Source organism: Zingiber officinale, chromosome 3B (genome assembly GCF_018446385.1).
Source record: "Zingiber officinale cultivar Zhangliang chromosome 3B, Zo_v1.1, whole genome shotgun sequence".
In the NCBI taxonomy this organism is placed as follows: domain Eukaryota; kingdom Viridiplantae; phylum Streptophyta; class Magnoliopsida; order Zingiberales; family Zingiberaceae; genus Zingiber; species Zingiber officinale.
The window spans coordinates 92378129-92393244 of NC_055991.1; the positions used below are offsets into that span (position 1 = coordinate 92378129).

Here is a 15116-nt window from a genome sequence, read left to right on the forward strand (position 1 = left end):
GCATGAGATGATAAGTCCAAGTGGGTCAAGGTTGACTAGACGCTCGACAAAGAGAGAAAAGTCCAAGTGGGTCAAATGATTGACCGAACACATGATGACAAAGTTCCAGCAGGTCAAGGTTGACCAAATGCTAGCAATGAGGAGTTCCAACAGGTCATGGTTTACTGGATGTTGGAAGTGAAACCCTAGATTTTGCTTGGCAAAATAGGGTGGACAATCGATCAGTTGATCAATTGGACAGTTATGGCGTGAGCACAAATGATTTCCTAATCGATGAGTCGATTGATTAGGACACTCCAATCGAATAGTCAATCGATTGGGGAAGTGTTTCTCGTAAGGACACGAGGCAGATGGAATCGATTGGTCAATCAATTCTGGAGTTTTTTTCTACAAGAGCATAGAGAAGCTCTAAATCGATCGGTCGATCGATCAAAGCATTCCCAATCGATTGGTCAGTCAATTAGGATATGATTGTTGCATAGGTAGTGAGGTTTGGATAGCTAGGATCACACGAATTTGACATGGCAATCCATTGGGAGCATGCTCAATCGATTGGGAGCCCTAAAAGCACAGATATAAAGGCGATGACGAGTTCAAACAAAAACATCACTTCTCATCTTCTTCACACGACACTCATCGCAGGTTCTTAGGAGCTTAGGGTTATGGTTGAAGTGTTGTTGCATTTCCAAGTTACAAGAGACTAAGTAAGAAGAAGTTTTTCACTTGAAATCTTATATTTACTTCTTGTGTGTTGTATTCTTGTTGAGAGTGTTGTACAAGGTTCCACCATCTCTAAAGTGTTTCCAAGAAGGAGTCTTTTATAGTGGAGAGTGTGCTTGGTGTAGATCCTTAGATTAGTCACCTATTCTTGAGGTGAATACCAAGTAAATCTTAGTGTTAGCATTGAGGAGTTTGTCGCTTCAAGTTTATCCGTTGCAACAACATCAACTAATCGAGCAAGTGAGTGAGAAGAGCTATTCACCCCTAGCTCTGAAGTGTTCCAACATGAACTAATTTCATGTCAATTTGAGGTCGTTTAGTCCATCAACTAATTTTGTCCAAAATTAATTTTGATAAAAAAATAAATTAGTTGACTGATTTTTAAGATCGATCAATTGATTTGCTCAAAATTTCAACACAGATAGAAATTGATTTGATTCAACTGATAAAAATAATCAGTCAATTGATTTTCAAACATAAATCGATTCGATTGATTTTTTTTCAGACAATTGATTATGGGTAAAATAGAAAATGGATACGTAATTTAATTATTTTGAAATTACCCTTGATAATTTCGATAGCTATGCCGTTCATTTTTTTTATTTTATAATATTTCATAAAACCTTACAAACAGTAATTTATCTTTGTTTATGTCTAACTCCATGACTATTTCATTGCTTGATTTTTTTTTTTTTTGGTTAAAAGTGAATTAACTAGTGAGATAATGATTTGATTAGTTACTGAATATTTTTTAAGTAGCTGATGTGGGATGGAGTGGATAAACTAGACTCGACTGTGGTCAGGGTCTGAATCCAACTTGACCCGGACATGTAACCAGGTCAATAAGTTGTGCGCCCGTTAATTCGATTCTCAGGTCGAAATTGTAATCAATCTGAAAAGAGGCTTGGCCGGTACAATTTCAACCCATAAAAAATCGTCGAGCCGATGGGTTCGATTTTTTACCAAAATTTGAGCATTGATTATTGAGTATCTTAATTAACCAAGATATAACAAAATGACATTTTTATATGTTAATTAATTATTTAATAATTAATGAATAGGTTTTTTTTTGCTATATCATTATTTAGAATAATAGTGGAAAGCAGAGACTAAAATATAATTTCTCTTAAAATATGTAATAATTTATTTATACTCATGTGTTTTAAAATCTAGAGCGAATAAGTAAAACTAATTTTAACCGTGTCTGACTTTGGTTTTGGTTTTGATGATGGAGGAGAGTTTTTATTTTTTTAAATGGTAATTACTTATGGTGATTAAAGATACTTTTATAAAATCTTTTAAATATTTTATAAAATAATAATAATTTCTAACTGTGACACGAACTATAAATTGATGATTCTGAATTATAAATTATAATTGTGATGGTTAAGATTAGAGATCGATCTATCAAATAATAATTAAATCAATTATTTTAAAATGTTAAATTGTCAATTCTAAACCGTGATTGGTTTAGGATGAACCTAGATATCCAAAACATGATGGGGTTTGGGTGGCCTTTTGTAGTTTTTTTCATTACTCGTCAAAGTTTAAAGCAAGACTAATGAGTAAAAAGTGAGCCGGCGGACGATGCCTTCTTGAATAGTTTAATTTCTTGCTAAGCCAATAACTTTTTTTTTTTTTTTTAGCAAAACATCAAAATAACACCATCAAAATATCATCTAGGAGTGCAAACGAATCCGACTTGTTCGTGAGATTTTCAAATTGATTCGAAAAATATTTAATTCGTATTTTAAATTATTGAATTTGAGTTAAATTCGAATATGTTCAATAATTTTTTAAGTCGAATTCGAACCTATAATATTTTATTCGATTGTTCACGAGCTGCTCGCGAGCCGAACTTGAATTGAAATCAAATTATTTTTATATAAATTTAACTTAAATATATTCAAATACAGATTCAAATAATATGAATCGAATTCGAATTTAAATCATTTTAAATTATTGTTCGAATATGTTCGCATCATGGTTCGAACCATTCAATGAAACTTGTACTCAAATCTTATTTCAACTTGAACTTGAGCTAAAATTACTTGTATTTTCGAACTTCAAATCGAGCTTTGAATATCATATAGATTTTTCAAATTCAAACTCAAATATTAATATTTTCGTATTATTTGACTCAATTTAATTCATTTGCACCCCTAATCTAATGGCATTTTGAAATGAAAAATAAGATGAATGTTGTTTCAATAAGCTTCAAGCAACTCACTAGGTAGTCTATCCAAATCTAGCTACACACGCCATTCTCAAACAATGTTGCCTAAAAGAAAAAAAAAACTAATCAAAGTTACACATCACTCATAACTTCTCACAGCTATCATGCCTTCAGTTTTTAACCTATTTAAGTCCAGCTATGTTAGACCCTTAGTCCCTCGGATACACCCAATCCTCCAAGCATACTAATTATTTTTCAAAGATTAATAGATTGTAGTAGACTAGTAGTAAAATATATAGAAATTTTTCTCAAATTTAGCATGTTAATTATTTTAAATTATATAAAAAATTAAAATAAAATTCATATGATTATATGTTTAATATGTCTGTTATAATGTATATGTATAACTATTAGAGTATTAAATCTATGTTAGTACAATTGACCTCGAGTCAAAGTTGATTAGGTTGACCAAGCTCAAGTTGATAGATTTTGATATTTTATCAACATATTAATTGGTCAGGAGGAAGTATGTTAAAGTTGACTGGATACTTAACAATTGATCAATATGTTAGTTCATTGAGCGAAGAGTTAAGTAGATCAATGTTAACTAAATACTTAAAGGTGAAGAAGTTCAAGTGTTCATGAATGACTAAACACTTGACATGAGAAGCAAAATCCAAGTGAATCATAGTTGATCGGACATTTGGTAATAGAAAATCTAATCGGATACCAGATAAGATAAGAATCCGACCTTTTCATTGAAATAGGACTAGTAAAATCCTAAAACCTAATTCGGGGTCAAGAGTTTTGGGCTACCAAAAATGGGTTCAAGTGTTCCGGGTACTCAGAGTGCTCGGTTGGTCGTGAGGGATGCAAAGTACTAATCCTTTGTGTTGAGCAACCCACTCGAATTCGAGTTGCTCAAGAAAGACGTTCATCGAGTTAGAACTTGGGAACCCACTTAGGCTCGAGACTCAAAGTATCTCGGGATATTCAGATGTGGGCACACGTAAGGTGCTTGACATTTACCGAACCTACTCGGGCTTTATCTTGGCAGTTGGCCATGATCGCAACCCACTCGAGCACAGGCAATCAGCCACGACCTGCTCGAGCTCGGGACACTGTAATCAGTCATGACCCACTCAGGCTCAAACTTTGGTAGTCAGCCATAGTTAATCAGTTGACTAATGAATTGAATCAGTCAACTGGCATAACTATTCAAACAAATAGAATGTTCAAAACTCGACTGTGACATTTAATTGATTAGATACCAATCAACTGAGGGTAATGAGTAGTCGACTGATGCTAAGGTGAATGTGTTAAGACTCATTGCCGGCTAGAAGGGGGTTGAATAGCCTTGCACAAAACCAAAATAAACAAACCCTTCTCGGACTTAAAAGAACACTTGCATAAAATAATTGAATAAACAAAAAGACAAAGGCTCAAAGGATTTACTTAGTTACAATCGGGGAGGTTGTTAATCCAAGGAATAGAGTAGCACTAATTTTCTCCTTCAGACGAAGAAACCTCTTTATAGCAGTGTAAGCACAGAAAATGAGAAGCTAAATGAAAACTAAGGTGTGTACAAATGTTGATGTAAGAATGCTTGTTCTTCTTTAGCTTCTGGACCAAGGCTGTATTTATAGTCTTGGTCGGAGTGCCTGAAAGGGTTCCAGGCGCCTGGAGTGGGATAGAATTCTATCCCCAACGTGTCAGTTAAAGTCCACGTCGAATATGAGATAATATTTCAGTTCCGGGCGCCCAGAAGGGTTTCGAGCGCTCGGAATGGATTCGGGCGCTCGGACCCATAAAGTCAACCTGGTTGACTTTTTCAGTTTAGGCCCTCTGTTCTGGTTATGCTCATCTTGGTCCGGGTCTTCCGCTCTGGCTCCGCTTGCTTGGGTGATTTCGGCCATCCGAAATAGGGCTCTCCCGAAACCAACTTCCGGGCTTCTCCTCGAGCAAACTTCCACTCCGGCTTCTCGTACCTCAGAATCATCACTGAGCCCGTCGCCTATCTCCTGTGTCGACCTTCTCGCTAGCTGCGTCTTTTGCTCTCCGAGTAATCTTCTGCTCCAGCTTCTCGTCCCTCAGAAACATCGCACGTTCCCTTCTCGTCCGTTGGTGTACCCTTCCGCAACACCTTGTCCCTCAGACACACCGAGCCCAGCGGCTCTCTCCCATGTCGTCCTTCTCGTTAGTTGTATTTTTTGCTCGATTTCCTGTGCTCCTAAGTTCCTGCACACTTAGACATAGGGTTAAACACAGCAGGATCTAACCTAACTTAGTTGATCACATCAAAACCACCTTGGGGTTCCAACAATCTCCCCTTTTTTGATGTGAGTAACCCAAATTAAGGTAGGGTAAACAACTATAAAGTTAAAACAATAAATTTTACAATAAAGTACAAAAAGTAACAAAAATTTTAAGTTGTCTCCCCCTAGACTTAATTCTCCCTTCTCCCCCTTTGATCACATAAAAATTGGGGTTCCAAAAATTCTAAGGGTATGTCTGATTTTCAAATAATTTTGAAGAAACTTATCCAGTTCTGAAAATTATAAAAAATTTTGCAATAATTTTAGAAACTCTAAGTGTTGCAAAATAAAATTCTAATAGAATTTTGACAAACATTTAAGTCATTCATAATTCAATGCTTAATAGTTAGTCAACTAAATATTCTTTTCAATAATCAGTTTTCCAAGCTGTGACAAAGCACTAGGCTTTCTTGGTTATTGGAACAATAACCACTTTCTAGACAAAGCATTTTAGATAAATTAAATATTTAATTTTCTCTCTGAAAGCCCTAAGTTTAAAATTTTGTTAAAGAAAAATTAAGTTGTGCATGATTTTGGAATCCAAAATAGATTCCTTCCTATAGGATTAATCAAGAATTTCTTGGCAATATATTTCTTTGAAATTCTTCTTATTTTTCTCTTATGGTATCTAAGATACCAATTTATCCCATAGAATTTTCTAATATGTTGATTATCTGAGCATTCATGATTTTTCAAAATATCTACTTGTACTTTCAAATTATCATTTTCTAACTTTAATTTATCATTTTCTAATTCTAATCTTTTAAAATCTTCTAACAGACAAGACTTATCTAAAATTAATTTCAATTCTTTATTTTCTTTTTCTAGCATGCAACAATTCTTTGACAATAGTTTAACACACTTGAATAACTTTTCGGGAGGAAGAGATCATACCTGACTTACCTTGTCGATCCCGTCATTCGTAGCTCCCCCTGAACTACTACTTTCTTCCGATGTCACTCCCCCATCATCGATACTCTCGATGCTCATATCGGGCGAGCTTGCTTTGTTTTTGTCTTTTGATAGGTACTCGGCTATAAAAGCTGTCTCGGATTCTTCTGACAACGACTCGATGTCCATCGAGGAGTTGGATTCGGCTTCAATCGGTTCTTCATGGAGCTTCAAGAACTTTTTCCAAAGTTCTTTTGCACTTTGGTAGTTGCTGATTCTGTCGAGATCCTCCACCGATAGTACACTTATGAGATAATATTCAGTCTTACCATTTGACATGAAATCGTCACGCTGCTTTTTGATCCAGAGGTGTTTTTCAATTTCTTCTCCGTTTGTGTCCTTTGGCGCTTTATAATCATATTTCATTATTAATAAAATATTAAAATATGTTTTAAGAAATACCTCCATTTGTCGCTTCCAAAACGTGAACCCCGCCTCGAACATTGGTAAATAGATGTTAGCTCTGACCATCTTGTTGCTTCAGTCGGCGATTAGTCCTTCTGAAGCGTTCTGGCTCTGATACCGCTTGTTAGGACCTGTTGGCCGGTTAAAAGGGAGTTGAATAGCCTTGCACAAAATCAAAACAAACGAACCCTTCTCGGACTTAAAAGAACACTTGCATAAAATAATTGAATAGATAAAAAGACAGAGGCTTAGAGGATTTACTTGGTTACAACCAGGGAGGTTGTTAATCTAAGGAATAGAGTAGCACTAATTTTTTCCTTCAAGCAAAGAAACCTCTTTACAGCAGTGTAAGCACAGAAAATGAGAAGCTAAATGAAAACTAAGGTGTGTACAAGTGTTGATGCAAGAATGCTTATTCTTCTTTAGCTTCTGGACCAAGGTTGTATTTATAGCCTTGGTCGGGGCGCTTGGAAGGGTTCCAGGCACCTGGAGTGAGATAAAATTCTATCCTCAACACGTCGATCAAAATCCACATCGAATAGGATAATATTTGAGTTTCGAGCGCCCGGACCCACAAAGTCAACCTGGTTGACTTTTTTAGTCTGGACCCTCTACTCCGGTTCTGCTCGTCTCAGTCCGAGTCTTCCGCTCTGGCTCCGCTTGCTTGGGTGATTTCGGCTGTCCGGAATAGGGCTCACCCGAACCCAACTTCCGGCCTTTTCCTTGAGCAAGATTTCGCTCCGGCTTCTCATACATCAGAATCGTCGCATGCTTCCTTCTTGTCCGTCACCGTACTCTTCCGCAACTTCATCCCTCGGACGCACTGAGCCCGTCGGCTCTCTCCTATGCCAACCTTCTCGCTAGTTGCATCTTTTGCTCCGCGAGCAATCTTCCGCTCCAGCTTCTCGTCCCTCGGAAACATCGCACATTCCCTTCTCATCCGCCAGTGTACTCTTCCGCAACATCTCGTCCCTGAGACGCACCGAGCCCGTCGACTCTCTCTCGTGTCGTCCTTCTCGCTAGTTGCGTCTTTTGCTCAACTTCCTGTGCTCCTAAGTTCATGCACATTTAGACAGAGGGTTAAACACAACAAGACCTAACCTAACTTAGTTGATCACATTAAAACCACCTTGATGTTCCAACAAGATAGAGTCGTTGAGCTGATATGTGAAAGTACCGTTTGAATTTATAGTGGATCAATCGATTGATGGGTCGGAAATCAGCCCCAACAACAACCCTATAAAAAAGAGCTTCGTGGAAGATCGAAAGATCAATTCTTGAGAGATTGGAAGTAAAGTATTGCTGTATTTTTTTTCCCATCAAGAGACAATCCAAAGCGACAGAAACAAACAAAACAAAATTTTCATTGTAAAAGTGTTTTTCTTCATTTGTATTTGTATCTTTGTATTATTTAGAAGAAATAAATTGTAAAAAGTTTCTCCGCCTCCGAAGGTATCCGAGAAGAAGGAAAGTGGTGATCGTTCATTAGGACTATATCTTAGATGTAGCTACGTTGGGAGGTAATAAACCAAGTATAACTAATCGTCGTGCTACAATTTTAAGTTTCTGCTAGGCAACCATATTGACGCGATAAAAGCTATTCACACACCTCTAGCTCGCACGGATTCAAACAATCTACATTCATGGTATGTATATATGACATGGCATATATCATATATAGATTTTAGACGTCTTGATCCCATGTCTTTCCATTTTTTCTCAATGAGTTCTACATCCTTCCTCGACAAGAACAATGTCAAGCAGCTCTTGAATTAATTCCTTACGATCATGGTGTTCATCTAACGGTGACAAAAGAGAGTTAGTGAGTATTCAGAATTTTTTTTTTCTCAATAGTTAATTGCAGTAACAAAAGGCATGAATTATGAGATTTATATTATGGGATTGACATCAAACTCAACGAGGCATTAGATATGGAAATTAAACAAGCTTCTTTCAACAACTGAAAGAGAAACGATCTCGAAATAAACTTCCTTACATCCAATATCACAATTTCAAAATGTTCATGTTTATATAACCCTCCAATAATTGAAATCAATTCCAAGTTAACTTGATCTTGTCCTATTATAATAAAGTCTGCTATCCTCTAATCAACTGGCATTCCGTGAGAAATTGAAATCTAAGTTTGATCTACACGCACGAGACGACGGAGTAAACCAAACTAGCACTGGCCGCCGCTGCCCTGGAAATGACATTGAAGGCAAACTCAAGGAGGTGAAGCTTTCGTCCTCCATGCTGTAAACCAAGTTATCACCTAAGTCATTCGAGATATAAATGGAGTTCGACTTCAAATCAGGCAATGAACAAGTATCGAGGCAAAGAGAAGAAGCTGCGCCTAAGAATAGAGCAAACTTCCCCAAATTATTCATTGCAATGAAGGCTCCTTTCTCTATATCCACCTTCCAAACTTCCAATTTCTTAATATGATGTTCTGATACTTTATTCATGGCAGTTGCCCCTCCGATCAGTAGATCACCTGAAGGCACGGAAAAAAAGTACAAGTTGGAAGTAAAATCCCAAATGTCAGACAGAGGCATCACCAGCATCCCCCTCTGAGTCGAATCCGGCTCGGTGAGATCGTACGCCGCCACGATCACCGCGTTATCTTCTTTGGATTGTGACACCGCATAGAGCTTGCCATTGTGGAAGGCTATGTCGTCGAAGTAATATAGAGTTGTAGGGATCATCGTCCACTTCTCATCTCCTGCGCTAACGAAGAACAAGAAGTCTTTCCGCATAGAAGAGCAGAAGAATACGAAGACGACGCTGAAATGTCCGCTTCTAAAGGGATCTGAGGACAACACCGCTTTCATGGCCATTAAATTCCGGTCGTCCAAGGTAGGAATCGAGGGAAGGTCTATCTGAACGCCGGTGATAGGGTTTTGGAGCTGAATACGAACATCGTTGGTGGCTATGAGCCAACCATGAGAAGATCCGACGATGTTCCCGCAGACTAGAGGAGCGTGGCTTGGGATCTCATACTCGCGGCCCTCCGATAAGCTGAAGAAGTTGTAAGTGTTTTGATCATTATCTTCTCCGTTTATGAGGCTTCGATTCTCAGGCACAAGCCATGGGATCTGCGGGCGCTGATCACCGGGGCCGCGGCGGACCTTATCGACCACGGCGAACCAACGCGAGCATACGGCGGCGCACCGAAAGAGGTCGGGGATCGAGAGCTTGGACAGGATTGAGTATAAGAGATCCGTAGGAATCTCCGACCAGTAAGTAGACATCTAGAAGAGACGATGGTGATAAGGCGCCGGCCGCAGGCGGCTACAGAAAAGGCAACAGGCGAATTGGCTAGGGCAAAGATAAGATGCGCCCTTGTTACAGCAAACAAGGTGCGCTTCTATTTATGTAAATTATTTTTAAAATAGAATTAAAAAAAGTCCTTTTTAAATTTATATTTGATATGAAGTGTTTCTAATTCTATATGTTTATTTTTTGTTTAGAAAATTAGGATTACTTGTTTGATTTGTGTCAAATTCATTTCCTTTTTAGTTGGAAAAATATATAGCGAGATCTTTTATCATTTTAATTTTATTTTACCTTAAATATAATTTAAATTTTTTGCGTAATAGTTAAATATGCATTTACAATATGAAATATTAATAAATTGGTTAATGTTTTTTTTTTTGCAAGATTGCATTGTGATAGTCAGTGGGGTCACGACAAGACCATGACTTGCCATCTTAATGGCATTTTAGGATGAAAATTAAGATGGATCTTATTTAAATAATATTGCCCAAAAGGAAAAATATATATATCCAAAATTACACATCACTTATAATTTCTCATATCTTTGATGCCTTCAGTTTTTAACCTTGATGTCCTTAAGTCCTTAACCTTGTTTTTAAGCTTGCTCCACTGTGTCATCCTTTAACCCTCCGAGCATACTAATCTTTTTTCAAAGATTAATAGAATGTTGTAGTAAAATATATAGATATTTTCCTCAAATTTAATTAACATGTTAATTATTTTAAATTATATAAATATTATTCATATGATATATTTAAGGAAAAATTTGCATGCAGTCCCTATTGGCAAACACAACTTTGTATGCACTCCCCAATGGAAAAAAATCTTTCTTTTCACTCCCTAATCGAATATGCTTACCTAATTGCCTCTGATATTTTAAATATAAAAAATCTAAAAATGGGTATAAATTCTCTTAAATTCAGTACATTAAACTAGAATCTAGTATGTTTTCTATCAAATTGAGTACGATTCTTCTTCCACCTCAATTAAATGAAAAATATACTAGATTTTCTTTAAATGATACTCAATTATATGTAAAATATACTAGAATTTTTTTAAATGATACTCAATTAAATGAAAAATATATTAGATTTTTTTCAAATAATACGGAATTTAGGAGGAATTATATTAAATAAGAAAAAAGTCGTACTCAATTTAATAGAAAATATACTCGATTCTAATTTAAAATGCTGAATTTAATAGTAATTATACTCATTTTTAGATTATTTATACCTAAAATATATGAAGGACAATTTTAATTAAAAATATACTCGAATATACTAAATTTTCTTTAAATGATACTCAATTGGATAGAAAATATACTAGATTTTCTTTAAATTATACTCATTTTTGGACCTTTTGTACCTAAAAAATCTGAAGGGCAATTAGGTCACAATATTTGCATGAGGGAGTTGAAGCAAATAAAACTCTACATGCAGAGATATTTGCATGAAGGAGTTGAAGCAAATAAAACTCTACATACAGAGAGTGAAAACAAAATTTTTTATGAGTGAGAATTGCATGTAAAATTCAAGTTGTCATTAGAGATTTTTCTCTACTTTACTCTATATTTTATTTAATATGAATGCGATTCTAATGTATATTTATAACTGTCAATACTTTACTATAATCTCTCTTGTTACCGAATGGAAATGCTGTGTAGAATATAACCAGACCAAAATGAATCACATTTAGTCTTACGACAAAACTCGAAATTCATTTGCTCAAAACAAACACCAAAAGTTCATATAAGAAAGTGGAATGATCCGGCATTATATCAAAAGTGCAGTAGCTCGAGCATGGAGATCAAGTAAGATGTACTGCATATCCTCTCCTGTGGATCAAAACTGAGATGATGCATCATTTGATCACCCCTGCAATAGATTTGACAAGAATTTTATGTTAAGCCACAATTACATCACCCATAATAAAACATAGAAACTAGGTAGAATACTAATTCAGCATGATGACCTTATGACTGATTTGTTCCCGCAAGAAGTCGAGCAGTTGGGAAATCTTCGAATCGGGAGGGTTTCTAATAAGGGGAATGCAACAAAAACTGAAGCTGAATAGACTATTAAATTTGTAGAATTTCAGTTGATAAAAATAAAATTTTGAAAGTTGTATCTCATACCCATCATCATCATCATTCAATTCATGCAGCCTGAAGCAAAAAAAGAAGAATTAGAAACAATTTACAATATCAATATTCACAAGGAACAAATTCAAACCCAATCCATATCTTTGAAAATTTTATTACTAGATGAAGATTGTAATGTGATTGTTAATGCTTCTAACTTGTAAATGTGTATCGACAGGATATGATCAACAGCATTCTCTTAATTCATTGCATTATGCCAAAATGGATTTCCGATGACAAAAACAAGGGTGCAACTCACAATCCAAGATACAACTTTAGAAAACTAAAGTTTCCGCAAATGAAGGAGCTCGATCGTTTAAGAAACAAAGACCCAAACTAACTGTAGGGATTACTGAAAGTATATACAATCAATGAAATAAAGTTGCAATAGAGACTCACATCTTTTTCAGTTCTTCAGTACCAATTTTAACAATGTCATCTTCAGATTCTTGATTTGTAGGCTGATAGATCTGCACAGCTTCCTCAGATTTCTGGATCGACTCTTTGTATTCGCTGCAGCATGAAAAAAAAATGGCATGCCAATGAATAGATACAGTAGATGAAGTAAGTTGCAATAGTCGCACATCATTTTCAGTTCTTCAGAATCAATTTTACCAATGCCATCTGCCGATTCCTGGATCGACCTTTTGCATTCGCTGCAGCATGAAAAAAAATGACTTGCTAATGAAGAGATACAGTGCATGAAGTAAGCTGCAATAGACACTCACATCATTTTCAGTTCATCAATATCAATTTTAACAATGTCATCTCCAGATTCCTGATCTGTAGGCTGGTAGATTTGCATCGCTTCGGCAGATCTTTGGATTGACTCTTTGTATTCACTGCAGCATGAAAAGAAACATGCCAATTAAGAGATATGGCACCGGAAGTAAATTGCAATAAAGACTCACATCATTTTCGATTCTCCAGTATCAATTTTAGCACTATCATCTTCAGATTCCTGATCCGTAGGCTCACAGATAATTTCTGCAAATCTCTGGATCGACTTCTTATATTCGCTGCAATACAAAAGAGATACCTTAAAAGAATTAAATTTATTTCTCTAGTGTTTGTATAGCAATCTTAAAATGAAATATATAACTCATGACGAATTCTTAAAAATAATCTTTTATCTCCAACTCTCTATGACATTATATCTATTGAAGTATTTTTTAGACCATAAATTATGTTGCTAAAATAAATTCTTATAATAATAAAAATAATACAATTTCATGAAAAAAAACAATGTTCTTAATAACACATGAAATTTATTATGCAAATATAATTCTTGTGTCCATGCCAATAAATGTCAATTGGAAGAGAATGATGTGAGTAAAACAACGGTGCTTAGGAAACTTGTCTAATTGATATGCAAAGTACAAAATTTCAAGTCCTACTAAGATGGCGATGGGTAAGGCTAACTAACATTAAAATTTTAATTAAATGTCGGTGCATATAACTTCTATAGCAACAAAAAACAACTCGCATCAATTTTACTCCAAAAGCTTGGATTCTTAGAGCATCATCTTTGCATTCTCCAGTCGCAAGATGCAATTTGCGCCAATAGATTGGTTTAGTAGATCTATGGATTGACCCTTTGTTTTAAATGCATGACAAATTCACAATGGACTTGAAGTATCAGAGAAACTTCTAGAAATAAGACACTGTTGCCATGAATTAAGTAAATAAATCACCTAAATTTGAAACAAAATTTGGCAAGGCCTATGTTGGAAGCAACGCAACCATATTGTTGATACTTTTTGGATTTTTTGAAGTTTTTTTGTCTGTATTATTGCTAAGCAAGGCATAAACTATCATTCTTGGCTCGAGTTTAGACATATGGAAAAACTAATATGATTTTAATAACAACACTAGACACATTTGAAAGTATCCGATGATTGATTCAAATGAGTTCTAATCCTAAAATTATTTACCACCTAAGTTGTAAAACGCAACAAACATCTTAACTCATGATGATACCTTACAACTACCAAAATTAGTATCTGATATCAACTGGAAGTATCTACAAATTATAAAATCTTGAAGAAATTATCCATGTAATTTTCCAATATCCAAATTGAAGACATCTTGTATTATTGATTATTTCATACATTCGTTTATATATCTTGTTAAACAATTGTTAATTGGCCTTCGACTGATCCAATTGGAGTTGAAACAAGTACAATATTACGATATCTCAGTTTCTAACTTTAACATTCCTCCTCTGGATCACTAACTAAAGTTATAATTGGTGCTACACACTTTCTCTTGCCTTCTCTTTTCATATTGATTCATCTCCTTGCACCATAATCAGTAGACGAAGTCGAAGGACACAATAAAATGATTGAATTTGTATAAATGGTAAAAGAAATGTACAAGAAGTTATTTTCTTCTTATTTTTCAAACGCTAATTGTGTAATGTTTGTTTTCTTCTCATTTTTTTCATTACTTCTTGAGAGAAGTGGTTGTTTGTGATATTATGATAACATTCAATGTAATCTCTTCTAAATCACAAGTCATTAATACACTAAGGATGCAAGAATTAGTTTAAAGAATTGAAAAGGTAACAAAGTTACTGAAAATAAAAATAATGTATGACATAGAAGCATACACTTTTTTGCATGAACTATTTAAATTCAGGTGCCTTGAGAGAGGCATTTTGCCTTTAGAAGCTTCAGAATATTTTGATGCATTTCCATAATGAGAAGAGTTCGAAATCATATGTTTACCCTGAAACAACGTTAAATAGGTACAAATATCATAACAAAATGAATTTGAACCATTTACATTATCACAAAATTGATTGTCATAATTTCATATGACAAAGTATATATCAGATTTGTAGTTGGTAACTACAATTTAGGACCAGACAATAATGTACCTTCTTTGGACTTTCACTAATGTTTAGGCGATTGAAGTTAAGGGAATCTGTATCACTTTGGGAACAACATGCCCTATCGATTGCTTTAGAAATTCTCTCATCCTCAATAGCATTAAAAATGCAGCAACGAACCTTCGCATCTTGTACTATATTTGCCCATATTGATCGACTACTACTTAATGTAGGCTCATTACCCAATATCCATAGGCAATATCTGAAAGTCAAAAGTCATACAAAACTAATTGGGAAAAA

At 35.2% G+C, this 15116-nt stretch overlaps 1 protein-coding gene across 1 annotated transcript; it reads right to left on the reverse strand.

The window, feature by feature from the left end:
- Positions 1 to 8443: 8443 nt before the first annotated feature.
- LOC121967095 (F-box/kelch-repeat protein At1g57790-like) lies at positions 8444 to 9921 on the reverse strand. Its single transcript, XM_042517117.1, has 2 exons — positions 8938 to 9921; positions 8444 to 8820 (listed from the first exon to the last, which is right to left on the reverse strand). Exons 1-2 carry the CDS (start codon positions 9816 to 9818, stop codon positions 8676 to 8678), a joined length of 1026 nt encoding a protein of 341 aa, XP_042373051.1. The 5' UTR covers positions 9819 to 9921; the 3' UTR covers positions 8444 to 8675.
- Between the last annotated feature and the right edge of the window lie 5195 nt (positions 9922 to 15116).

Excerpts from the sequence above, each read along its gene's own strand:
- LOC121967095 (XM_042517117.1), bottom strand. The coding sequence starts at position 9,818 with ATGTCTACTTACTGGTCGGAGATTCCTACGGATCTCTTATACTCAATC. Across the intron at positions 8,821-8,937 it reads GCAATGAATAATTTGGGGAA|CATGGAGGACGAAAGCTTCA; the intron begins GTTTGCTCTATT and ends CTTGGTTTACAG.